Source organism: Staurois parvus, unplaced genomic scaffold (assembly GCF_062004578.1).
Source record: "Staurois parvus isolate SC_StPar_1 unplaced genomic scaffold, SC_StPar_1.0 ptg000671l, whole genome shotgun sequence".
NCBI classification, from domain to species: domain Eukaryota; kingdom Metazoa; phylum Chordata; class Amphibia; order Anura; family Ranidae; genus Staurois; species Staurois parvus.
Window position 1 is genome coordinate 3,758,532 of NW_028318467.1, and position 27,312 is coordinate 3,785,843.

Below are 27,312 nucleotides of genomic sequence, written 5' to 3' on the forward strand. Positions count from 1 at the left end.
AGGGGTTAATGGGCTGGAGGTGTGACCAGCACGCTCTGCTCTCATTGGACAGCAGACAGGAAGCTGAATGTTGTGTAACTCTTTGTTGGTGATGTAACAAGTTTGTGTTCAGCTTTGAGTCTCTGAATCTCCATCATTGCCGGTAATACTCCTAATATTCCTATCATTCCACTCCGGGATCAGATTCCGCGACACCTCTGTGTGTGTCTGTCTTCATTTCTGAATGCTGCTGTCTTTGTTTTGTTCTACTCTAAACTTCATCCTCCAGCATGCCTCTCTTCCTTGGCTAGGTTTACAGTTGTGCATTGCAGGAGCGCACAAACAAACGCACAGAACTTTTTGCAGGCATGTGGTGGTCACACCTTGCTAACACACTGCAAAAAAAACATTGTAACAAAGTACCATTCATTTTGTTGCGGCAAAATTAAAAAAAAAATGAGGGTCATGCACTTTTTTTGTGCATTTGAAATGAATGGGCTGCTCTAAATTGTTATTATTATTATACAGGATGTATATAGCGCCAACAGTTTGCTCAGCGCTTTACAATATAACGGGAGACAATACAGCAACAATACAGATCAATACAAGAGGGTTAGGAGGGCCCTGATCCTGGGAGCTTACAATCTGAGAGGGAGGGGCTGGTGGTACAAAAGGTAGTAACTGTGGGGGATGAACTGGTAGAAGGAATAGAAGATTACAGCATTAGCTGAGGGCAGGATAGGCTTCCCTGAAGAGATATGATTTCAGAGATAGCCTAAAAGTGAGCAGAGTAGGCAATAGTCTGATAAATTGGGGTAGAGAGTTCCAAAGGATGGAGGAAGCTCTGGAGAAGTCCTGGAGTCGAGCATGGGAGGAGGAGACAAGGGAGCTAGAGAGCAGGTGGCCGTGCGAGGAGTGAAGAGTATGGTTTGGGTAATATTTGGAGACAAGATTGGTGATGTAATTTGGGGCAGAGTTATGAATGGCTTTATATGTTATTGTTAACGTTTTGAATTTTATCCGTTGGGCAATGGGAAGCCAGTGGAGGGATTGGCAGAGAGGGGGGGCAGATACAGAACGGTTAGTAAGGTGGATGATAAATGTAGTATGTGAAATCACCTGCATCAATCTGCCAATCAATTTGTGTTTTATACAAGTAGGAGCGATTGCAACAAGCAATTTATCATCATATCAATTGAAAATGCAAAAAAAAAAAAAAATTGATCTGTATAATGATCAGTTGTTTGAAACTCGTGAAGATAATAATTTGATTTATCAGAAACAGTGGAAGGAGGGGGAAGGGCAGGCCTTCCCCCTCTCTGTCTCTGAACATAGTTTCTTGATTCCCAGGTAGCAGAGGTATCACCTTGATTGGACATCCTATGATGTCTGGTCACTATAAGGAACCTGCCAGCTGCTATTTTAAAGCAAAACCCAAATCTCATATAAGCTTTAATGTGTTAAAAGATATGTTCACCTTTGGGAACATGTTACATGTTCCACCTGTTCTTAGGGTGGAACATGTAACATGTTCCCATAGCCGCCCCCCTCCCTCTGACAGATAGTATGGGGAAACCTCTTCCCATACTATCTGTCAGATTTGAAAACAGCACGACTGTGTGGTGATTGAACTGCAAGTCCTGGCAGCCTTAGAGGCTGTTGGCTTGTGATTTTCAATGAACTACCACGGTGCTGTGGGACGCTGTGGAGTGCCGTGATAGTTCATTGAAGCTTCCCATTGCTACCACGGTGCTGTGGGACGCTGTGGAGCACCGTGGTAGTTCATTGAAGCTTCCCATTGCTACCACGGTGCTGTGGAGCGCCATGGTAGTTCATTGAAGCTTCCCATTGCTACCACGGTGCTGTGGGACGCTGTGGAGTGCCGTGGTAGTTCATTGAAGCTTCCCATTGCTACCATGGTGCTGTGGGGCGCTGTGGTAGTTCATTGAAGCTTCCCATTGCTACCACGGTGCTGTGGAATGCCTTGGTGGTTCATTGAAGCTTCCCATTGCTACCACGGTGCTGTGGAGTGCCGTGATAGTTCATTGAAGCTTCCCATTGCTACCACGGTGCTGTGGGGCGCTGTGGAGCACCGTGATAGTTCATTGAAGCTTCCTATCAGAATATCTGCTTGGCTGTACATCCCGTACGGTAGGCAGATAATCTGACAGGTCTGCAGGAGACCTGCATGGGATGAGCGATCTACTGATCAATGGTGCAATACTCTCCAGGCTCCTTTGGACAAAAATATCAAATACACATTATTTTTACCTGCAAAAAAATGTGCGTTTATTATTTTTGTGCAAAAGGTGAATTTATAATTTAATGCCTTTTCAGTCTTTTTAAATCTGCAGCTTTCATTGTAATAATCCCTGGTGGCCCTGCCATGAAGGTCTCTGTTCCAGCACTTCCTGTTATCGGGTGAGATAATCCTGTCTCCCAGTTCTGTGTTGTCACTGGGGCTTCCGTTGGAGACTTCATGTGACTGTTTCAACACACTGTTGTCACCATCAGGAAAACCGCCTCGGGAAATGACATGCAGCCATTGCTGGAGTGCATGCAGACCGGAGTAGATCCGCAGCACTGAGCTGTAACAAAGGATAAAAAGGTGAAAGCAAGAAAAATTGTTCGTGATAAAATTTCAGGAAGCTGTTTCTGTTGCTCTGGTATAAGACTCATCTCAGTTTGTGATTCTTGTCATATTGTAGGGAAACGTATAAAATCACCTCTGGTTTATTGTTTGAAAGACAAGGCTGAAAAACTGAGAAGAAAGCTAGGGAAAAGAATTGTATTTGTAAAATTTTGCAGCTTCCATCATGCTTAAGGCGATTGTAGCCATATCAGAGCACTTATAATGACACATATAATAAGTGTTGTCCTTGGTACTTTTTTTCATATTTACTGCAGTGTAACTGCCTGCTTTTATCGCCCCATGTGAATGAGCCCTAACATTTATATTTTTAACACAAGCTTTCAGGGTCTTCCCCCTTCTTCTCAGTCCTAGCAGTATTTGTATTTTTTTTTTTTTACCAAGAAGAAGGCGATACACCCTAAAAGCATGCCCTAAAAATGAACTAATTGTGCAAATAAAAGAAAAAAAAAAGGATTAATGAGAGTACTCAACAGAGAGGGTTGCAGGAGAGTGCGGAGGAGACGGGAGATTAGCGATCCTATGGTGGCAGGCACCTGCACATTTGTTACCAGAGTCTTTGTTTTTTTATTTTATTATGTAAACCTTAAAGTGTAGTACAGCAAAGCAAGCATTCCTTTATTGATAAAAGGTGATATCTGATACCGTGTGATTAAAGTCTGTAGATGTCTTTGTGTGGCTTTAGCATGTAGCCTTCTAAATACCGTGTGAATAAAGTCTGTAGATGTCTTTGTGTGGCTTTAGCATGTAGCCTTCTAAATACCGTGTGAATAAAGTCTTTAGATGTCTTTGTGTGGCTTTAGCATGTAGCCTTCTAAATACCGTGTGAATAAAGTCTTTAGATGTCTTTGTGTGGCTTTAGCATGTAGCCTTCTAAATACCGTGTGATTAAAGTCTGTAGATGTCATTGTGTGGCTTTAGCATGTAACCTTCTAAATATCGTAAGATTAAAGTCTGTAGATGTCTTTGTGTGGCTTTAGCATGTAACCTTCTAAATACTGTGTGAATAAAGTCTGTAGATGTCATTGTGTGGCTTTACCATGTAACCTTCTAAATACCGTGTGAATAAAGTCTGTAGATGTCTTTGTGTGGCTTTAACATGTAACCTTCTAAATACAGCTCAGAGTCCAGGCACCATGACCCACCGCTCAATCCACTGGTTCAGGAAGGGACTCCGCCTTCACGACAACCCTGCCCTGCTGGCGGCCATGAAAGACTGCATTGAACTGCACCCAATTTTCATCTTGGATCCCTGGTTCCCCAGGAACATGAGAGTTAGTGTCAACCGCTGGAGATTTCTCATTGAGGCGTTGAAGGATTTGGATGAAAACCTGAAAAAGATCAATTCCAGGTATCAGAAATCGGAGCAGATCAGACTATGAGGGAATATTTATTGACCCTCCTAAGTAAGGCTACACTACGTACACTACTCCTCCCCCTGACCAGTGCCCCCATAGCAAGCCACTTGCTATGGGGGCACTGGAGTGTGTTTGCTCCCTAGACCTGCTTTATGCATCCATAAGGCATGTAGAGCCGCAGCTTGGCCCCGCCCCGTTGCTCACTGCTGCGTCTCAGCCACTGAGGAGAAATAAACCCGGGACAGCCGAGGCTCCCGTGCACATTGCTGGATCGGGATGGGGCTCAGGTGAGTAAAAGGAGGAGCTGTGAGGGAAGCAGCACACAGAAGGTTTTTTTTTTTTTTTAACCTTCAAGCATAGAATACCTGAAGGTAAAAAGCCTTCAGCCTTTACAACCACTTTAAAACAAGTCAAATTTTAAGTGAGAAGTTATAATGTTCCCAATAGGGGATGGGGAGCTATTCCCCCACCTCCTGTCCCTGTGATACTTGTCAACAAGATCCTGACTACTAAGTTCCAATCCTAACACTGTAAAGCTAGGTTCACATATGTGCAGGTGGTGCCACTGTGGATCCGCACAAAAATCCGTGCAGCTAAACCACCCACACAGAAGAAAGCGGACCCGCGGGCGGGTGCCATTAATTCTAATGGCGCGTCGCCCGCACTGGAAATTGCAACCACACTGGGAACTGAGGTTCTCACCTGCGTGTCCCAGGACACAGGAGTCCACTCAAATGAATGGGCTCTTGTGCCCGCAGAAAACGTGGCCCGCGTAAACGCACATATGTGAACCAGGGCTAACCCTAGACCCAAGGTGAGGGTTAGCTTCCATGGACAGAAGTTTTAACCTTTCCTCACTCTTCTAAAAATATATTTTTTCTCTCCACTGAAGAGATCATATGTTCCCTCACTTCCTTTCTTTACAGTAAGTGAAGGGAAATTTGCCCAACAGGGACACAGACAACCAGAAAGAATCTGTCTAGATCTCTAACCTATCTCTTTTCTTTCTGAAACAAAAAGTTTTCGGTGGAGTTGGGATTTACCACATGGGTGAATGCTCTCCCAACAATAGAATGGATGGGTTAGTTTTCATACTGAACTACACAAGATTTATCGTTTGTTTGATCAGTGCTCTGTGTGGTCACTTCTCTTCCTGCATTTGGCTGATTCTCTTCCTCTCAGGCTCTTTGTGGTAAGGGGGAAACCTGCTGAGGTCTTCCCTGTGCTTTTCAAAAAGTGGAAAGTGACCCGACTGACCTTTGAAGTGGACACTGAGCCGTACTCCAAGCAGCGAGATGCGGAAGTGGAGAGGCTGGCAGCTGAACACAACGTGGAGGTCATACAGAGGGTCTCAAACACCCTCTATGATGTAGAAAGGTGAGTGACTGTGAACTACAGAACAGAGAGGATGAAGGCGTCCTCTAATTGTGTGTGTGTTTGCTGAAGGTTAACATTGACATTTATTATATACTTTTCCAATGGTTACTTTACAATTTATCATAGACATAAACACCTGGTAATAAAAATACCAGTTTAACTTCCTCTCTTAGTGCTATCCCTTTGTTTACCCTCTCCGGCACACAATCGCTCTTCAAGGCTGTTGCAAAAACAAACAAAGCCTGTGTAGGTCTCATTTATCCACGTCATGGTATAGCATGTTCTAATAACTAAGGAAACCACTTGGACGATTGACGAAACATCCTATTGGTATGGCTTTGTGGTTGGAACATCTACCTCATAGCCAGAGGCGTCCCTAGGGTTGGTGTCACCCGGTGCAGTAACACGTGGTGTCATCCCTCCAGAGGTGGGCGGTCCCTGTCGTACACACACAGGCTGGCTGGGCTCTTGCCCTCCTTGTGTCCTCGTCGCACCTCCCGGAGTCCCGGAACGGTAGAAGAGAGAGAGGGGAGGGAAGAAGAGAGAGAGAAAAGGGGGAAGAAGAGGGGGGGGGAGAGAGAGACGGAGGCTCTATTTGACAAGTAATGGAGCACTTATCTGGGGTCCGTGGTGTCTGTTGCTGCACTGATACCTGACATGCAGTGATGGTCTCCTCTCCTTCATGGTCAGCTGACCTCTAGGCTCTGCCCTCTGGCCCTATACAGTGAATGGAATAGGCGGCCGGCTGGCTGCAGAGAGGGCAGGTGGGCGGAGCATAGCTGCGATAGTCAGTCCGGGTCTGGGCTTCCTGCCAGATCCTAATGATATCAGTGGGTGCAATCAGTGTTCTGGGAAGGCACGGAGAGGGTAATACAGCTGGCTTGTCATTAATTCAGGATGGCATAAGCTGAGCCCACCTTCCCTGCTCAAGACTTGCTGAGCCTGTCCCCCTGCCTCCCACCCGAGCCATGCCAAGCTCTCCCGACCCGCCAAGCACTGGTCCCTTGTCCCTTTTGCCTGGGGGCGATGCCGCTCGCCTGAAAACTGCCGCCCTAGGCAAACACCTTGTTTGCCTCGTGCCAGATATGCCCCTGGGTGTCATCCCGTGCGATTGGTGTCACCCGGTGCGGCTTGCACCCCCCGCACCAACCTAGGGACGCCACTGCTCATAGCACTGGGGTTCTCAGTTTAAATCCTGGCCAGGATATTATCTGCATAGGGTTTGCATGTTTTCCCTGTGATTGTGTGGATTTCCTTCTGATGCTCTGGTTTCTCACCATACTTCATAGACATGCTGGTAGGATTATTGGCTCCTGTCTAAATTGGTCTTAGTGTGTGTATGTATGAATGTGAGATAGAGACCTTAGATCGTGAGCTTCTTGGGGACAGGGAGTGATGCAGAAGTACAGTATGTAAAGCGCTGTGTAAATTGTGTGCGCTTTATAAATACCTGTAAATATTAATATAACACAATAACTTGGGTTAACTGTGACTTAATCTCCCTTGCGGTAATCCCGAGTGTGGCTCGGGGTTAATTTACAGTACCAAAAGCGGTAAGCCACACTCGGGATTACACTATAGTGCTTGTTCTGCGATCCTGCGATGTCCTCCCGCTGTGTCCTCCGGCCGATGCCGGCATCTGTCTTCTGGATTCTCTTCCCTGCGAGCGTCAGTACACAGGAGGGCGGAATCGGCGGGAGATTAAAAAAATTAAAAACATGACATACACACAATACATTATAATCTGTTAGTATTACATTACTGTATCAAACCATTTCACATACATTTTGTCCCGAGTGCTTTGTCCTGTGCTCTGCCTGCACTTTTACTGTTCTTTCTGCCTGGAAACCTGAGAATGTCTATGGCATCCAAAAAGTGTCCCTTTAGGTCAAAAGCGGTTTTAGACCAGCTATAAAACAGCGATAGTGAATTAGAATCACTTTGCAGAATTGAGTGATAATGATTCGTGGGGGAAATTCGTCATCAAACACTGAAAATTATTCTGCGACTGAGCTCAGTGATGTGTGAACTTGGCGCTCTATTTCATATTTCAGTGTTTTTTGTTTGATTATATTATTGAATTAAATTTGTTATTATTATATTATTTTTTATAATTCTTTATTATATTATAATTTATGATTTCGTGTTTCAAACTTTATCATACCTGGGATGTTTACTAGACTCTTGTAAGGACAGTTATTCCTAAGAATTACAGTCCTACAATATAAAACCACAAATTTCCATGCAAAACAATGTACCGCTTTGACATTCAAAAATATTGATTAGCTAGACTGCCAGGGAGGTTAAGCTGGCCATGCACATGTAGATTTTCGGACGAGGATATTCGTACGAAAAGTTGTACGAAAATTCTTTGAACGTTTGGTGAATGGACGAATGTTGTTCGAAAATTGTCTTTTGCTTTTAACATTCGAGTTTAAAATGAATGTAACTTCTGAAGGATAATCGCATATACTGGCCTAAAACTTGTTTGATCGAGAAGTTTTCCTTCCTGCCCCTTCGAATTTTCCTGTCACTGCTAACGATTAGAAAATCAAACGAATATTCTTGAAACGAAAATTCTCGAACAAAAATCTATACGTGTATGGCCAGCTTTTCACTACTAGCTGTTACCCAAGTCTGTTTACCATCATGTTCTAGCCCAACCACTTTATTCCCACCGGAACATATTGTCACTTTAGGCTGCTGTAAAAGGAAGCAGCAAAAAACTCCCTTGCTGTTTAAATGGATGTGATTAGACCTGCCACAGTCTAAAAGGAGACAACTCAAACATAATGTTAAAGTGTACCTTATCCCAAAAACAAAAAAAAGTGTATTTAATTACTATCATTATATAGGACCAACAGTTTGCGCAGCGCTTTACAACATAAGGGCAGACAGTACAGTTAGAATACAATGCAGGAGGAATCAGAGGGCCCTGATCATTAGAGCTTGCAATATAAAAGGAAGGATCAAGTGACACAAAGAGTTTTGTTATATCTGTTTTAAAAAGAAAAACCGCTAATCCTGCCAAATATATTGTAAGCTGCTAACTTCCTCTATCAATTACTATTGCTCCTGCTATGTTGAGGACTAAAGAACGATGACCCCCTATGTTATGTACAATAAGTGCGGGATGGGGGTTCCGTAGTCCTATCTTGTTTCTGTTTCCTTGATACAGTAAAATGAATAAACGTTGTCACCTTAGGACAGGAACTGACAAAATCTCCAGGTGTAAATAAAGCATTAAAAGCCTTAAAAAAAAAAGAAAAAGAAAACAAATGCAGTCACCACAGCTAAGGACTGGTAAGCTGCAATATATTTTTTTTTTTTTGTTTTGGGGTTTAGATACACTTCGGTATATTTTCACCTAACATCGTCATTCAGTAAAAAAATGTGACTACAAGACATTGTAGCGGAGCTGGAAAACCTCCATAAGGAAAAATGAATAATACAATACAATACAATACCCTAAGCTGCACACTTCATTTTATTATGCCATTTTACATTTCTTATTAGGATGTATACAGTCACCCCACAAATGTAAGCAGAGAACTTTTAACTAGTTAAAATATTTTTACTAATCAATTGTAAACATATTGACTGTATTCCTTTAATAAATGCTACAAGCTACTTGCAGATTTTGATTCTCTGCAGTCTACAATCTCTAGTGGGCTGCATGGTCTCTTTGCTGGGTGTAATTTATGGATTTCTGCTTCTTACGTAAGTAAGATTTTTCTGTGTACAATGTTTAATGTTTGCTGCATATGCAGGGTCATTGCTGAGAACAATGGGAAGCCCCCGCTGACTTATGTCCGGCTGCAGACTGTGCTGGCATCCATAGGACCCCCAAAGCGGCCTTGTAAAGCACCAACAAAGGATGACATAAAAGGTAAGGACTGTATCATTATGGCTTGGTGAAAGTTTTTGTTTATTCCTTCAAAATTTATTTGACTTTATCTACTGTTACTCAAGTGAAACAGGAAAATGACCCGTGGGACACGGTCTCCCATCTGAGTGGCTAACCTTTTCATCCTGGCATTAATCCTCTGCACGTGTATGCATTGGCAGCTAAATGTTTATGGCCTTATGAATGCCCTTTAACTCCTTAAGACCACAGGTAATTGAAGACTAGATACCCAGACTGAATTTTGCAGCATTGTTACCCATCGGTTAACTTGACTATATCGTATAGGTCATTTTCATACCTAAATAGTTTTTACATTTTTCAAAGGACTTAAGGCTTTTATTTGATTAGATTTTTAAAATGCATGTCTTTTTTTTTTTAATTGTACGCTAAATTGACAAAAAATGCATTTTGCATTTAACACTTTCCTTTTCTTAATGTCTGTATTGTGCTCTGACACCTACATCCTGACCGAATAAACTGTCACTGTGTCTGTCTGTGTGAGGCCCCATCACAGCTAGGCCAGCAGATGTTTTTCTAAACAAAAACCTGATCACGATGATGATAACAATGATCACAATTATTCTATGAAATACAGCCAATTTTATCCCTGAGGGGTGGGGAAACATTTTTTTTCCTAGTCAGCTCACCCAATTCTTTTGGTTGTCATTTAGATTGTTGCACTCCGTGGAAGTTGTCTTATAATGAGAAATATGGTGTTCCCACCTTAGAAGAGCTAGGACAAGACCCCTCGCAGCTCGGACCTCACTTGTATCCGGGAGGAGAGACCGAAGCACTGCAGAGGCTGGACCTCCACATGAAGAGAACGGTCAGGACCTCAAAAAACCTATTCAAACAATATTTTGTGTTGGGAAAATTATAGCCAGAATTTGTCTACATTCTATTTTTGTATATTTAGAAAACTTTTCAAGATCAATGAATCAGAAGGCTGTAACCTGTGCTTCATAACAGTTTAAAGGAACACTCCATTCACAATTGAAAATAAAGCCATATGATACATAAGGATCAGCTTACAAAGCTTTACACAAGCCATATGACTGTAACTTTCAAATTATTATCCCCATTTGTTAGCTCAGTGAATTGAGCCTGCAAGGTGAACAGAGCCTGCTGACCCAAGACTTCTGTTTTTCATCCAGGTGTTTGTAAGGCTCCAGTCCACCCAGCCTGTGACGAATGGCTCATCAGTTATCACATGTTCTGTGAAGTTTGTAATCAAATATGATGGTTCTGATCCTGTAGGATAATTATCTACTGTATTTATAACAACCCCAACTGTCATTCTGAACCCTCATGATTAGCAGTTGGAGTTGTTACCATTCATTTTTTTCCCCTGCTGGTTCCTATTGTTGAAATGGTTTTGGCATTTGGAACTTTTAAATAATGTTTGTTATCTTTCTATGAGGTATTAAAGCAGAACTAAAGTGCAAACAAAAATATAAGCAGGCAGGTTTTTTTTTTTTTAAATTGAAGAAGTTGTTTGATCGTATTACTATAGGGCTTTGCCCCCTGGGGACTCCAAGCACTTTTATCTACTGTTGGGACAGACGGTAAAGCAGCCATTTTGAGTGCACTCAGTGGGATATCATCAGTTGTTCCATACATACTCTATGCAGATAGTTTCCTAATGGGGACTCCAACCAGGGACCCCAGTGCTGCAAGGCAGAAGAGCTAACCGCTTAACCCCTGTGCAGCCATGTTATGTCTATTCTGTAATAAAACAAACTTGCCTGCCTGCTCACAAACTTCTTTAGAATGTACAATGAGCTGTACACACACAGCTCAGTGTACATTCTTGGCATACCTTGGTACTGGAATGAATGATCTCCGGCCAGGCAAATAAGCCAAGCGAAGACCTGGCACTTGGGAAAAAGATGTCGGTGTCAACAAGGGACCTTGCAGATTTCAGATTGTTGGGGCAGAGGTAGATCTTGCTGAGTTAGTTTCAATTTAAGAGGAAAATTTAAAGAAGGGATGCCCAGCTTGCCGCCCAAGAGAGTTGAGCATATGGCCCAGGTGTGTCTGGAGGGACTCCGGGGATGCCGCAGTGGCCGGCATGGACATGCCCAGCCTATGCATATCTGGAAGGATGCCAAGGATGATATGTATGCATAGCAGCCAGCACTGACAAACTAGTAACAGGAACATCTGGAGGGATGCCAGCCTGCCACGTTTGCACTAGCACTGGCAGCAGTAGATGCAGGGACTCCCGCTAGTGCCAGAGAAGTAAATGCCACATTGGCCGGATACAGGAGGTGCTGAGGAGGGCTGCCCCCTTCCCCAAATTTCAGTTGCCAAAACAGAGGATTGATAGCTCTGTGTTTCTGTGTATATGCTCATTAAAATCTTCCTTTTATTCAAGTATTCCAAAGAAAAACTCAGCCTTAGATAGCAGTTGTTGCAGAGTTGCGGATCCTCTGTTTTGAACATGCTAAGACAGTGCTGCGGCTGCAGATTGGGCACCCATTTTCCCCGTCATTGTTAGTGTATTTTATGTGTGGGCCAAGACTTCCAATGTGGCCCAGGAAGGTCAAAAGGTTGGACACCCCTGATTTAAAGCGTCTGACAAAAAAAAAATCAGCCTAAAAGAATTTGTTAAATTTGTCTCTCTATATGCCCTTTTTTTTCTTCTATACAGTTATAATACCTATATATTCAAAAACACAGCACAAAAATTCCCAGAAAAGTAATCCACCTCCACCCTTGAAGGTTAATCAAAAAAAATGTATATATAAACTTTTCTTTTTTACAAACCCAGATAAATGTCCAAAATATCAAAACGATCCCCACTAGTGTAACCAAATGTTCAGCAAAGTCATTTTTTTCTTCTTTCAACGACAAATCTTTTTCTCAACACCCGCAAACTCTAATGACAATATACCTCAAAAGAAAAAAACTTAACATAGTGTCATACCTTTTTGATAATAAATACACACGTGCCCCTTACTCTGCAACATGCAATACTGTGAGAAAAAAAAAAAAAAAGTGTTAATCTATATGCGAATATCTACATATACGCATATATTTTTATTTCTCTGTGTAACCAAATTCCTAATCAGTGAAACACTCACACATCGTGTCCACTATATAATCTGTGTAAACAACTCAAAGTGTATCACTGCAAATGTGTAACACCACACTATATATTCATCAGTGATCACCTTAAACCCTGCACACACCCAAAACCAAACAATCTCCAACTCGTGTGCTGATGGATAATTACCCTATATATAAAATTACAGGGCATAACACAAATCTGGGTTGACTTCTTAACTGTAGAATTCCATCCAGTATTAGTTTTTCTTCCATTCTCCTCATAAGAAAATCCGCAATTAAATATGGTAGATTCAATAAAATAACATCCTTTATTTAATAACTCACATTACAGTTTGGATAAAGCAGCTCCTCCTCATAGAGATGCACATGCAGACAGATTAGGGAACACTGGCCACATGTTCCCACTTCCAAGATGGCCGCGATCGCACTTCCTGTCAACGTCGATGCGTCTGACGTCACGTGTCCTGACGCGTTTCGTCACTTCCTATGACTTTTTCAGAAGGGTCAGGGACACGTGACGTCAGACGCATCGATGTTGACAGGAAGTGCGATTGCGGCCATCTTGGAAGTGGGAACATGTGGCCAGTGTTCCCTAGTCTGTCTGCATGTGCATCTCTATGAGGAGGAGCTGCTTTATCCAAACTGTAATGTGAGTTATTAAATAAAGGATGTTATTTTATTGAATCCACCATATTTAATTGCGGATTTTCTTATGAGGAGAATGGAAGAAAAACTGTAATACTGGATGGAATTCTACAGTTAAGAAGTCAACCCAGATTTGTGTTATGCCCTGTCATTTTATATATAGGGTAATTATTTATCAGCACACGAGTTGGAGATTGTTTGTTTGGTTTTGGGTGTGTGTAGGGTTCAGTTATAATACCTGTTGATCCTGCCAATTCTATTTCCTTGTTTCAGGTGGCAATGATCTGCAGGATGATCTACCCTGTGCAGCATTGTCACATGGTCCTTCTTTCTAAAAAAAAAACCCCAAAAAGCCATGTACTGTATACGCATGCTGTGCTTAGCCCCTTCCTCCTTTCAGCAGCCTCATCTCATAGGCATCAGCTTCTGTCAGTGATTCTAACTACATGATTGACAGGGAGCTTCACTGTCATAACAGAGCATGGCAGAAATGTATACCTGATGCCCACAAAAACAATTCCTTGATAAAACGAGCAACTACAAAATGCATTAAAAAACTTTGTTAGCACTCCTAATCATTCTTCCTCCGCTTGACCTGTCGTGATCCACTGACTGGGGTTGTGCAGAGGGGAGGTATATTGATCATGTGATCGACAAAACTGACAGAAAATTAATGTATTTTTGCAATATATGAGTTTCTTTTTAATGCATCGATTGCAGTTTGTGCACCCAACCTGAATAACTTGACAAGGCATGAGGGTTTACACTTTAGTAGGTTTAGGTTATTTTTTTTCATACGTTTTCTCTGTTGATTGCTATTGTTTTGCCCCACAGCTCTTTAGATAAGTGCGTGTTCTCCTCTATAGACCAAACATGCAAATTCGCAATGCTTGTAAAGTCATATTTCACTGCTGGCCACTTTTTGCATGCCAGTAGGTACCTTTACAGACTCCTCTCAGATGAGGACATATGGAACAATAAATAGATGTAGATCAGTTTTTTATCAACAAAAAAAATCTTTTTTTCATTTCATACTCAGTGTTGCTTTATTTTTGCTTTGTTTCTTCTTAGGCATGGGTATGTAATTTCCAGAAGCCGGATACAGAGCCAAACTCTCTGACCCCCAGTACCACTGTGCTGAGCCCATACGTGAAATTTGGCTGTCTGTCGGCTCGAACGTTTTACTGGCGACTGGCGGAGGTTTACCAAGGGGTGAGACCATAGATCAAATGTTAAAGTCGAGGTACAGGAAGGAGTTACAGTATAAACCCCAACTGCATGACATTTAGTTTGCTTTCTGTTTTATAAACGGTACTTTGTTCCCTTTTTTTCATCCTATGTTGCATCCCAATGTTGCTGTTCTCCTGCAGCCTCTGTGTATTCACTTCCTGTCTACTTGCACTCCAGCGATAGCTACATGACATTACTCCAGAGTTTCCTGATGGAGACAACAGTGGACCGTGTCTGTGCAATGCTTGTTGAGATGGCCATTGGGATCTTCATCAGAAGACCATGTGAGAGGGTGACAACACAGAAGCACAGCTGGGAGACAGGGACAGAACGTTGTCACAGTGAGCACACTCTCTGTATGGAAACCTATTTCATCCATAGACAAATAAATGCGGGGTGCAGATGTTAGCCCACTCTTTTTGCAGTTGCACATATGCATTCTGTGGGCAGCAAGAGATTAAAGAGAAACTAAAAAGAAATCTTTTCATTTCAAGGTAAGGGAGGGTTACAACCTCTGGTAGTGTTTTTTATTTGCCTTCTATGTCCCATTGGGGAAATTTACCTTCGCATCCTGCCAAAACAGAAAGTGAGAGAAAATCCCTCTAAAATAAGGGAATCCCTGGTTGTTGCTAGTACTATGATCCCATTGGAAGATTTCCCCTCTAATTCGGTTTTGGTGACAACCCACAATTTGTGATTTTCTTTACTTTCATGGCGATAACAATAATTGGGACAAATAAAGAGGTTGAATCTCTTTAAGGGGGGCACAGATGGCAATAAAAACATGAGCGGTATTCTAAACCCTCTCCACTCTATTCCAAATTAAAAAAAAATGTTTTGCCTTAACAGTAAACAGGATAAACAGATGGGGTGAATCTACCTAACGGGGCACAGACTGCAATAAAAACCTGTCAGGTATTCTAATCCCTGTCCACTCTATCTGAAATTAAAAAAAACAGTTTTGCCTATAGATATACTATAAGATATTTTATTCATGTTATTTACCTGTAAAATCCTCCCTTATGTAGACTTCCAAAAGCCCTGAGACTGCTACATAGTTAGTCTGGCTGAAAAAAAGACAAAAGGTCATCCAGTTCAACCATTTAATAATAAAAAAAAAAAAAGTTATAATCCTACACCCACAGTTGATCCAGAGGAAGGCAAAAAAACCAGCAAAGCATGATCCAATTTGCTCCTGCAGGGGAAAAAAATCCTTCCTGATCACCCGAGAGGCAATTGGATATTCCCTGCATCAACTTTACCTATAAATGCTATATCCAGTTATATTCTGTGTATCTAGGAAAGAATCCAGGCCTTTTTAAAGCAATCCACTGAGCTGGCCAGAACCAACTCTTGAGGGAGTCTATTCCACATTTTCGCAGCTCTCACTGTGAAGAAACCTTTCCACTGTGAAGAAACTTGCTGCTTGTATCCACCATCATGGATGTGATGTCAGCAGCTTCAATGTCATTTCTGTGATGTAGCAGAGGTAGTCCACCTCAGCACTGATGGAATGTGTAGTTTCACTACAGCTGGAATGTCAAGAGATTGCCTACCACTGCTCTATAGTACCCCCCTGGCAGCTATATAAAAACTTATACAGGGAGGGGAGGGCCAGCACAGACAATAACTAGATACTGTTGGAGGAGGAGAGGGCTGGGATGTATAAGGAGGGAGGGGCTGTGATGGAGAATTGACTCTTCCTGGAGAAGTCGCATCTTCTAGCAAGGTCAAAGGCACACTGCAAGTGAGTAAACAAATGTAAAAAGGAAAAAATACCGCTAGCAAGCTTTTAAAATACTTGATTGTTCTGTGCTTTTGCCTGCAAATTGATGAAAGGGTCTTTTAAAAAAAGAACCACAATAAAATATCAGAAAAAGAACAAAATCTGCTGGGCACTCCTCAGATTCGTTCTGCCTGCCCTCCTGCTACTGACATCACAAAGGGGGGTTTCCTGATGGATTTTTAATTTGATGTTATTGATTAATTCAAAAGAAGGAATTGGATCACCCCAACTTTATGACACTTGAAACCCCGAAGATGGCTGCCTGGAGTTATGTCTGGCAGCTCTCAATACAGCAGTCCCCCCGTAAAAAACCAGGCTCACCAGATTTTACCTGTAAGTGTAATTTTGCTTTTGGGTGGAGTACCCTGTAAGACCCCTTGCACACGGGTCCATCCAGTTGCAGCGCGCTCCCCTAGACATTTAGTGTGCCTGGGAGAGAAACTCTGACAGGCTGTAGGTGGATGGGGCTGAAGGCTGTATCGAATGGTACCAGCATTTAAGGTCCTCTGCTTTGAGGGATAAAGGACTCCCTGCAGTTAGATGGCCCCATGTGAAAGGGGTGTTATAGTGGCACTTTGGACACTTCAGAGGCTGTGAAGGTGTTCCAGGGCTGAGCATAGGTCGTAAACTTTGGCACATCATGGTGTCTCTTATGTCTTTCTAGAAGAAACACTCAAGTCCGCCAGTGTCGCTCCATGGCCAGCTGCTGTGGCGGGAATTCTACTACGTTGTAGGGGCTGGAATACCGAACTTTGACAAGATGGTAGGAAATTCTGTGTGTGTGCAGGTAGACTGGGATGAGAACAAGGAGCATCTCAAGGCATGGAGCGAAGTGAGTGCTGAGTGATGGCATGGATGGGGGGGGGGGGGGGAGTCACAGTTCCAGAAGTTAGGACTATATGGGTTATAGCTGTAGCAGCAGCCAATCAAATATTTTATTTGCTATAAGTTTGCACGGTTGCTATAGGTAACGGCTTTACCTTTTTGTATTTTATATTTTTTACTTTATAACATTTTTTGAAAGCTGAACAAGATTTCAATTTGTTTTCTAATCAATTATTTCCTGTATCATCAGCTCTATCTAGTGGCCAAAAAGTAATATATTCTCTTATTGAGGTATTTCAGAAAACTGTATGGCATTTTGGCCACTAGACGGATCTGGTGAGTTAGTAGCTAATCTATTAGAAAACATATGAATTTCCTTGCCTAAATGTTTGACATTCAAGCAAATAATGTTTTATAAATAGACCCCATAGTGTTTGTGTGGACAACATGTCTTTAAAGAAGAAGTGTGGCCAAAGCTCTTTTGTCCATATTTCTCCTGTGGGTCACAGTAGTACACTTAGTTTTGCAGTCCTGTGACCCAGATTCAGCCATTAGCGGCTAAAGCTTCCTGTCAGTTGACATAACAGAGCTGCTCCAGGCTCTATAGGGATCCAGACAATAATGTCAGGATTCACCCGGCAGCTGGCTTATCCTGTCAGTATGCCGCTGAAAGCCTGAGCCAGCCGCTCCTGACCCATCCATAGTCCGACACTCCAGTGAGCACTGGAGCGGCAGAGCACAGTGGTGACTTACAGTCATTCTGGGCTTAGGCTGCTGCCTTTCTGATATTGATAGTCAAATTGCTTAATAGACAAACAAATCCTGGGTGTGTGGTTAGGAGCACCTAGTATAAACATTCATCTTGCTTGAAATTGTTTTGAAACATTTTTTGGGGTACTTCTCTTCTTCAGGGCTTGAACAATGATTTGTAATGAAATCAAGATGAAATATAGAAAGCTGAACTGAGGATTGAGCTAATTGTTGTCCAAGCTCTGAAGGAGTCCTTCCTCAGAAACATGTTGACTGTATTTGGTGCTCTTCATACATAGGAGCTGGTGTGGCTATCACATTAATACTATGATTGGTTCCTGCAGCAGTCACATGATTGGGAGCCAATCCTGCTGGCCCCCCATCAGAAGCCATGATGGAGTGCGGTCCGTGATGGCTTGGTGAGTGTGCCATGAGGACAAATTTAAACAACCAATTCAATTTGTATCTAACTAAGCAAACCCTTGTACTGCATAGCTGATGGTAGATCTAAAGGATCAATCAGACTGTATAGTATTTGGTCAACCTAATTCCAAAGCAGAGAATGAATCGATTGCTTATTTCTGTAATAGTGACCACTATCTGCAACTGCTTTTTCTAGGCCAGAACCGGTTACCCCTTCATAGATGCAATCATGACCCAGCTAAGGACTGAGGGATGGATCCATCACCTGGCCCGCCATGCTGTAGCCTGCTTCTTGACACGAGGGGACCTGTGGATATCGTGGGAAGAAGGACAAAAGGTCAGATTATAAGAGCTAGGAAAAGGGTTTCTGTCTATCCGTGAGCCTTAGTTGAAATAAATATGTTGACTGTAGTGTAAATAATTCAGATAAAGCCACTTTAACATTCAAAACTGATGGTGATGAATCTCTAATTTCATTTGGGTTTTCTACAGTTTATAGAGCAGATTAAAGTTTTCAATATATTATTATTATTATACAGTATTTATAAAGCGCCAATGGTTCGCTCAGCGCTGTACGTTACAAAGGGGGACAGAACATGTGACGGAACAATACCAATACAATGCAAAACATGAGGGGATCGGGGGCCCTGCTCTTTCAAGCTTACAATCTAGGAGGGAGGGGATGGTGGCACAAGAGGAGATAGCTGTGGGGGATGGAGTGGTAGGAAGAGTGGAGGAGGTCGGCAGGTTAGCAGGGGGTGGGGTAGGCTTCCCTGAAGAGATGGGTTTTCAGGGTGCGCCTAAAGGAGAGGAGAGTAGGTGATAATCTGATTGGTTGGGGCAGGGAGTTCCAGAGGATGGGTGACACCCTGGAGAAGTCCTGGAGGCGGGCATGGGAGGAGGAGACCAGGGAACTAGAGAGAAGGAGGTCTTGTGAGGAGCGGAGTGTGCGTGCTGGGTGGTACTTGGATATTAGGTCAGTGATGTAGTTTGGGGCAGTATGGTGGACGGCTTTGTACGTCAGTGTTAGGATTTTGAATTTGATCCATTGCGCAATCGGAAGCCAGTGGAGGGATTGGCAGAGGGGGGTGGCGGAGATGGAGCGGTTGGAAAGGTGAATGAGTCTGGCAGCCGTATTCAGGATCGACTGAAGCGGGGATAGCCAGCGGCGAGACAGGCCAGTGAGGAGGGAGTTGCAGTAGTCGAGTTGTGATATGATGAGGGAGTGGATGAGCTGTTTAGTGGTTTCTGGGGTTAGGAACGCGCGTATTTTGGCGATGTTGCGGAGGTGGAGTCTGCACGAGTTTGTTAAAGATTGGAATTGGGGCTGGAAGGATATATATAGTTTATGAAATTTGATACAGTTCTAGTAAATTTTGTTTGCTGCTCTATTTTTATCCTCTTTTATTTACATTTGGTGGATATATTTATAATAGTATTTATATTTTGTTTTAACTCTTTGTTGTTATGTAATGTAAGAGTGCTGTTAATTTTGTTGTATCTCTGTTACATCTGTCTTTACAAAATATAGTAAACGTATCAATCTAGTATCTTCAGAACTCTTGTTCAAGCTGGTCCCTTGCTTTGGATGTTTAAACAAAGTGCTTCTGTTTTGCAACACTTTCAGTTTCGCCAAGAAATCTCCCTAAGTTCCCCCAGTTCTAAGTGTTGATAAAGGAAGTTGCGATTTCATAGTGACCTGTAAAAAATACAGGTCACTATGAAATCCCAAGACCTTCAGTGTTGAACTTTTGCACAGGGTCCTCTCTTGTACTTAATTTGCTTACTCTGATTTCACTGCACACCATGGGTTTATCACAGTGTGCATTAGAAGCTGTAGCAAGTCAGAGCCCACCTAATGTCCTGGCTGGAGGCTGTAGAGCATCATCTAGCTCTTTGCTCCCCAGTCACTGGATGCTGAGCTTCAATCAGGCTCAATCATGAAAGTTCAGCATCATGCATGGGCATAACCTAGGGTGGTCTGCATGGAAATGCAGTCTGTCTAGGAAGGCTGTTTACAGCACCCTTCCAGCCTTTCCCACTATCCATGATCTGCCTGCATTTCATAGAGAAGCATGGAATCCCAGTGATGACATTACTGGGTCTAAAATAAGGTATGTAATGAAAACCGGTTTTATTTACCATTTTATTAGCATGTCGAAGGAACCAGAGAAGGCATAATATAGGCAGATTAAATTTCAGCTTTATATAAAATCTGATTTGTTAGAAATTAAGCACAACTCCAGAAAACATATTTTTGAGGGTAGGGAAGAGTTAGAGCCTCCATCAGGTTTTTATTACTGTTTCCTTACCCATTCGAGAGACCTGGACATAGGAAGCAAGCAAACTCTCATGATTGGGGGCACAGGTTAGCCATTCCCCCCCCAAAAAAAAAAGTGAGGAAGGTTGAGAACCTTATTCAGGTTTTCATTGAGGAGATCTTCTCCCGTCTTGTTTGGCCACCAGGACAGGTTGTGAGGGGAAATGCCCCCAAGAGCTACTTCTGGCAGCAAAAACCTAACTGATGTTCTCGCCCAGACTGGGAAAAAAATAATAATTAAAAAAAAAAGTGTTTGGCTGGAGGTGGGCTTTAACTGTCATCCTCTGCTCACAGGTATTTGAAGAACTGCTCTTGGATGCTGACTGGGCACTCAACGCTGGAAACTGGCTGTGGCTCTCGGCCAGCGCTTTCTTCCACCAGTTCTTCCGTGTCTACTCTCCAGTGGTATTTGGGAAGAAGACGGACAAGAATGGTGATTACATAAAGTATGTACAAGCAATATATGTGTGTGTCTAAAAATAAAAAAATGATATATTGATATGCGTAACAAGTTATTGCATGTGAAACATCAAATTGTACAGAAGCAGCACAATATTGACCATAGTGTGCTACTTCTGTACAATTTGATGTTTCACATGCAATAGCTTGTTACGCATATCAATATATAATTTTTTTTTAGGCTGGAGAACACAATCTCCAGCCTGCTAATTGGACAGTATAAAAATCAGCAGCATGCTGGGTACATGTGCATTGCAGCAGAGCCTGAGTCGATTAGAGTGCTGTTGTGAAGGAGGCCGGTATCAAGACTAATACAGCCACTTTCACTGGTTGCACTAAAAATACACTTAAAGTAGACTGAAACCTCAACTCGATGACATTTGCTCTGTGTATTCAGTACAATTGTAATTCACTTGTTTCCGTCCTTTGTTACATCTCAGTGCTGCTGATCTTTCTTCTACAATGCATGTCAGCAGTGGCTGCATGGCATATCTATTGGTGGGTTTTCTGATGGTGATAACAGTGGACCACACCTGTGTAATATGTGTTGAAATGGCCACTTGAAGTCTTTGAGAGCTTGGGTGACAATGTCAGAACATTGTCACTGTATAACAGGACGTGTCTGAACAAGAATCTTCATAGCAGGATAACCAGGGATTATTTGAAAGTGGCGTTCCACCCAAAAGGGGAAGTTCCGCTTTAAAGATTGGTCCCCCGCTCCCCATTAAGGATTGGCACCATTGGGGAGCGGTGGGGGAACGGGTACCCGAATTAGACAGGTATCCGCTTCCACTACCGCTGCGATCATCTAGGCGATTGGAAACAGCAGTTGTCCTCCTATCCTCCCTCCCCAAAGTCTTGTGGGACACGTGACAGGTCCCAGAAAACGACGGGGCCATTCAGGAAGTGCAGCGCTACTCATGCATGTGCAGTGGGCACCCGGCTGTGAAGCCGCAAGCTGTGACAGCCGGGTGCCCACACTGAAGATGCCGGCGCCTGGAATACAAGACGGCTGGTGAAACGGGCTGTGGTGGGGGCAATGCGGGATCGTGGGACAGGTGAGTGGCTGTTTTTGAAAAGTCAGCTGCTACAGTTTTTGTAGCTGATAAATTTTATTTTTTACAGAGTGAGTGGAACTCCGCTTTAACAATAGCTTCAGATTTAAAAAGGCTGAACATTCCCTTGATTTGTTATTGCCACAGTAATACTTGTAATTGTTTCTCAATTAATAAATAATTGCATCCATTGATTTTTTTTTTTTTTTAATATCTGCCTTTAGCGCAGATGTAAATGGTAATATATCATCTTTATTGTGCTTTTCTATGAAATGTCTGCTGGGTTTTGCACAGGAAGTACCTGCCCTTTCTGAAGAAGTTTCCTGCTGAGTACATATATGAACCATGGAAGGCTCCACGCAGTATACAGGAGAGGGCAGGATGCATCATCGGGAGAGATTATCCCAAACCCATTGTGGTACATGAAACGGTGAGCAAGAAGAATATTCAGCGCATGAAGGCTGCCTACGCCAGGAGATCCGGGGGCAGCGAGAAGGAGACTGAGGGAAGGAGCGCCAAAAATGGTAAGAAACCAGTTCTGTCCAGAAATACTTTGAAAATCCTGCTGAGATTATTGTACAGCCCAATTCTGGCCATTTTTAAATAGTCCCCAAAACAAAGTTATACTATATTTTTCGCTCCATAAGACGCACTTTTTCCCCCCCAAAAAAGGGGGGAAAATGTTAGTGCGTCTTATGGAGCGGCCGGTCCGGTATTTCCACCGCCGCCGTGTCAGAATACCGGGCCGGCCGCTCAGCTCTGCAGCGGGACCTTATGGAGATGACTGCTGACCTTTGGGGAGGTGGGGAGCGGGTGCCTGAATTTGACAGGTACCCGCTCTTACTTCCGCGGAGTTATTCTTTGACCTTACCTGTTCCGCTATCCAGCGGCGCGCTGTCTTCCCGGCTTCTGTAGTGTGGGCGCTGGGCTTGACAGCCGGGTGCCAAGTGCGCATGCGCAAGAAGCGGTGCTTTTTGTGAATGGTAAGGCGGCATCTGGGACACATGACAGATCCCAGAAGCCGCCGGATCAATCACAAAGCGCAAGTGCTTCTCGCTCATGCGCACTGGGCACCCGGCTGCCATGCCGAGCGCCGACACTACAGAAGCCAGAAAGACAGCGCGCTGCTGGATAGAGGAACAGGTAAGATCAAAGAACAACTCCGCGGAAGTAAGAGCGGGTACCTGTCAAATTCAGGTACCCGCTCCCCCCCCTCCCAAAGGTCAGCAGTCATCTCCTGTACTGCCCGCAGTCTCTGGTCATCCCTGTGCTGTCCACAGTCTCTGGTCATCTCCTGTACTATGTCTGCAGTCCATTAGTTCAGAATTTTTTTTCCTGTTTTCTGCCTCTAAAACCTAGGTGCGTCTTATGGTCAGGTGCGTCTTATGGAGCGAAAAATACGGTGTATATATATATATATATATATATTGGATTTGAAAAAAAAAAAAGATTTGGCTGGACCACATCACTACATTCCAGATTCCTCCCCAGAGCTGCCCCTGCAAGATATTTTTTTTCAACAGTCTACACCAGCAATGGGCAAACTACGGCCCACGGGCCATATACGGCCCGGCGGACCTTTTAATCCGGCCCGCGGAGATAGGCTCCCGCTAGGCTCCTCTCACAGTCCGCCCTGAAGACCAGTGTAGCATGAAAATCTGTCCCCCTCGACGTATCTGCGCATGTGCCGGAGATCGCCGATCGGCTGCTAATGCCTGAAACTGGCACATGCGCAGATACGTCGAGGGGGACAGATCCTCATAGGAGACAGATTTTCATGCTACACCGGAACGGCGCGGGAACACGGCGAGAGGAACGCGCGGAGCAAAGGTAAGTGAATTGACACAGGGGGGACTTAATATGGGGGATGAATTACTATAGGGGGGATGAATTACTATATGGGGGATGAATTAATATGGGGGATGAATTACTATGGGGGGGATGAATTACTATATGGGGGATGAATTACTATGCTTACTATGGGGGAATATTACTATACTTACTATGGATGACACATACACATCATTCATCTACTCTTGGTCCGGCCCCCGGGTCCAATATATGAACCCATTGCGACCCTCAAGTCAAAAAGTTTGCCCACCCCTGGTCTACACCCTGCAATTACCATGTAATGTTTCAGGGAGCTGCGCTGATGTCACCACGTCAGCGTGGCCCTCTCTGCAACACTGCTCATCAACCAGAGAAGATCCGCAGAAGAAAAAGAACCTGTGCGTCATGTGACTGGCCTGAAAACATCTGTATAAGGTAAGTATAAAGGAGCACTGTGGGGCAGAAAGGTGAGCCTGGAGTTGGGCTTTAAAGCCCAGCTCCAGGCACAATACTTACCTAGTTTTAAGTAGTTATACATAGGGATTTATTTACTAAAGCTGGAGAGTGCAAAATCAGGCTCACTTCTGCAGAGAAACCAATCGGCTTCCAGGTTTTATTGCCAAAGCTTAACTGAACAAGTTGAGGTTAGAAGCTGATTGGTTTCTGTGCAAAAGTGAGCCTGATTTTGCACTCTTGAGCTTTAGTAAATAAACCCCATAGTGTTGCCTCAAAAATAACCCCACCCGCCTGAAGTACAATTGAGCGTTGTTTTTATGGCAATGGAATATGTAAATGCTTTAACGCGACAAGGTTATTGTGCCCAGTGTTGCATATTTTGGCATAGTAGAAAGACGATATTGGAGGACGTATACAAAGTATAAAATTAATACACTTATTCTTCATTTGCAGGACAAAAGAGGAAAAACCCCTCTGTAGCTGATCTGTTTAAAAAGAAGAGGAGTTAAAGAGAGCCGAATCGGCAAATGAATGGTTTCATTGTCCGTGCAATCGGTACATGTGACCCCACAAACCAAGAATGGGTGACTGTGACGGGAAATATGAACTTGCTTCTTATCTGATATTTTTCACACCATGTCTGCAACAGAATAGATAAAAGTCTGATTGGAAATGTTTACTTAAGTCTATACATTCAGAAGTTTACAAGGGAAATCTGTTACATTTACTTTTTCAATAGTGGTTGTGCAGAGGGGCATTGCTGTAAAACTGTGCTACATCATGCTTTTCGCATGGCTTAGGTAAATGCAGAAAGGCAATGTGCCACCTGACCTACTTTGCCTGCAATGCAAACCTGCCTCATTGGAACACAAAGAAATGCAACATAAAGCAGGTCAAGCAAAGTCATAGGACTGTCATCCGCACTGTACTTTTTCCAGAAAAACTATAAGGCTAGATTATTGTTACTTGAAAAGTCTTCTTACCTTTTCTTTTATGGTGTGTCCCATTTCTATGACAGTCTAAACAAATCTCTAATCCAGTTACTATGTAATACACAATCCTCATAAAGGAAACAAAGATTTCCTTTACCTTTCCTGGCGGAGTCAAATCCTTCTTCACCTAGTTTCTAATAAGTCTTCACTGCCAATAGAATCAATGGAAGACAGGTATTGGGTGCAGCATGTTATCACACTATTCTCTGTATTGTTAAAGCGAAGCTCCACCAAAAAGTGGAGGTCCCAGAAGACTATGGGACCATTTAGAAGGCCCAGAGCTCCTAACACATGAGCAGTGGGCACCCTGTTGTGAAGCTGCAAGCTGTCACAGCCGAGTGCCCACGCTTAAGATGCCAGCTCCGGGGAGAGACAACAGCTAGTGAACCCGACTGGTGTAAACAACCGCTGTATCGAGGGACAGGTAAATGTCTGTTTTTTAAAAGTCAGCAGCTACAGTTTTTGCAGCTGCTCACTTTTATTTTTTTTAGATCTTGACTTAAATAAATGCTCTAGGGTAGTGCAAGCCCCTACTCCCCTCCCCCAAAATGTCTTGTGGGCCTAAGGATATGGACCCTTCCCCATCCCCACTACCATTACTGTCCATTCCATTTATCAACATCCAGTATACTTTTGCTTTCTGTATGTGCCTTCAGGGATCACACACCCCGACACAGTTGGGGAAATTTGTGTGCACCCCCAAGCCCCTGCTTCCTATTATGGTTTCATTTTGACAATGTCTTACGTCTGCAAAGCTGGATCTCTATCTCCCATTGCTTTAATAAACATTTATTGCTCTTCAAATTTTATAATAAAAAGTCTGCCTTTAATCAATACATTCTTTTTTTGAAAGCCACTTTATATAAAAAAAAAAAGTAAAATGTTGTTCACACATCACTTCCTCCACACATAGAATACTGGTGCATAGATTGGTAAAGTAGCACCTTAAATTACGTGGTTGGCAGACAACCAATTAAAAGCCTTAAAAGTTAGCTGAAAAAAAAGGTTCAGTAATTGTTTTTTGTGTAGGATATTGTGTACCAAGCAGACTACATTCAGACATGATATGACATTCATATATGTATATAAAATGTTTTTGTTTTGCAGGAGGTTTCCATCAGGTGAGGTAATGTATTTTTGCTGAAGATTTGATACAGAATCCATTATGGCTTGTGCAGTGTGTGATTGTTGTGATCATTCAGATGTTTCTGCTGTTGAGTGATGATCCAAATATTGACAAAGATCGCTCTTTGGTTTTGTAACCTGATGGAGAAAAATATCAAAACGTTGATAATGTTTTTATTATATAGATATATATATACACAGCAGATAAAATAAAGATTCAACAAGTCACCATTTTTCTCATTAAATATTTTCTAAAGGTGCTTTTGACATGAAATTCTCACGTCGGTAACAACCCATGCAACTCATACAGACAAAAGAAACCAAAACAAATAAATTCAGAAATGTGTAAAAGTGGAATGACACAGCAAAAGGTATAGAACAAAACTAACTGAAAATTAATTAATACATGGTACAAAATCCTTTGTTGGTAATGACAGCTTCAAGATGGCCCCTGTATGGATAAACTAGTCTCATGCATTGCTCAGGTGTGATTTTGCCCATTCTTCCCCACAAAGAGTCTTTAAATCTTGAAGGTTCTGTGGGTCTCTTCTATGAACTCTGATCTTTAGTTGGCTGGGCCATTCTAGCAGTTTTATTTTCCTTCTTTGAAACTAGTTGAGAGTTTCCTTGGCTTCCTTGTGTTTGAGATCATTGTCTTGCTGAAATGCCCACCCTCATTTCATCTTCATCATCCTGTTAGATGGAGGCAGATTTTTATCAATAATGTCTTAGTACATTTTTCCATTCATCCTTCCTTCAAGGACATGAAGTTTGCCAGTACCGTATGCTGAAAAACAGCCCCACACCATGATGTTTCCACCTCCAGGCTTCACAGTTGGTATGGTGTTTTGGGGTGACGTGCATTGCCATTTGGCCTCCGAACATGGTGTGTATTATGGCTTCCAAAGAGTTCAATTTTTGTCTCATCTGACCAGACTATATTCTCCCAGTATTTCACAGGTTTTTTCTTCAGCAATGGAGTCTTGCATGGTGAGCGTGCTTACAGGCTATGGCAGTTGAGTACATGACTTACTGTTATCTTTGAAACAATTGTACCTGCTAATTCCAGGTCT

At 42.9% G+C, this 27,312-nt stretch overlaps 2 protein-coding genes across 3 annotated transcripts in view; one reads left to right on the plus strand and one right to left on the minus strand.

Annotated features, from left to right (window-relative positions):
• LOC149447756 (cryptochrome-1-like) lies at nt 1-25,948 on the plus strand. 2 transcript variants are annotated; one of them, XM_089652109.1, is made up of 11 exons: nt 2-142; nt 3,749-3,980; nt 5,170-5,364; nt 9,135-9,253; nt 9,943-10,097; nt 14,060-14,200; nt 16,669-16,836; nt 18,199-18,339; nt 20,617-20,768; nt 22,131-22,360; nt 24,576-25,948. In XM_089652109.1, the coding sequence occupies exons 2-11, from the start codon at nt 3,766-3,768 to the stop codon at nt 24,629-24,631; spliced, it is 1,572 nt and encodes a 523-aa protein (XP_089508235.1). In that variant the 5' UTR covers nt 2-142; nt 3,749-3,765; the 3' UTR covers nt 24,632-25,948. The 2 variants fall into 2 exon arrangements, with proteins under 2 accessions (XP_089508236.1, XP_089508235.1); XM_089652110.1 differs by lacking the exon at nt 16,669-16,836 and having other exon boundaries at nt 1-142.
• The window catches only part of FOXRED1 (FAD dependent oxidoreductase domain containing 1), a 35,745-nt gene continuing 33,216 nt past the window's right edge, over nt 24,784-27,312 (minus strand). The window contains exon 12 of the mRNA XM_089652112.1: nt 24,784-26,377. The gene's annotated coding sequence lies outside the window, so the exon portion shown is untranslated. The remainder of the gene's footprint in view (nt 26,378-27,312) is intronic.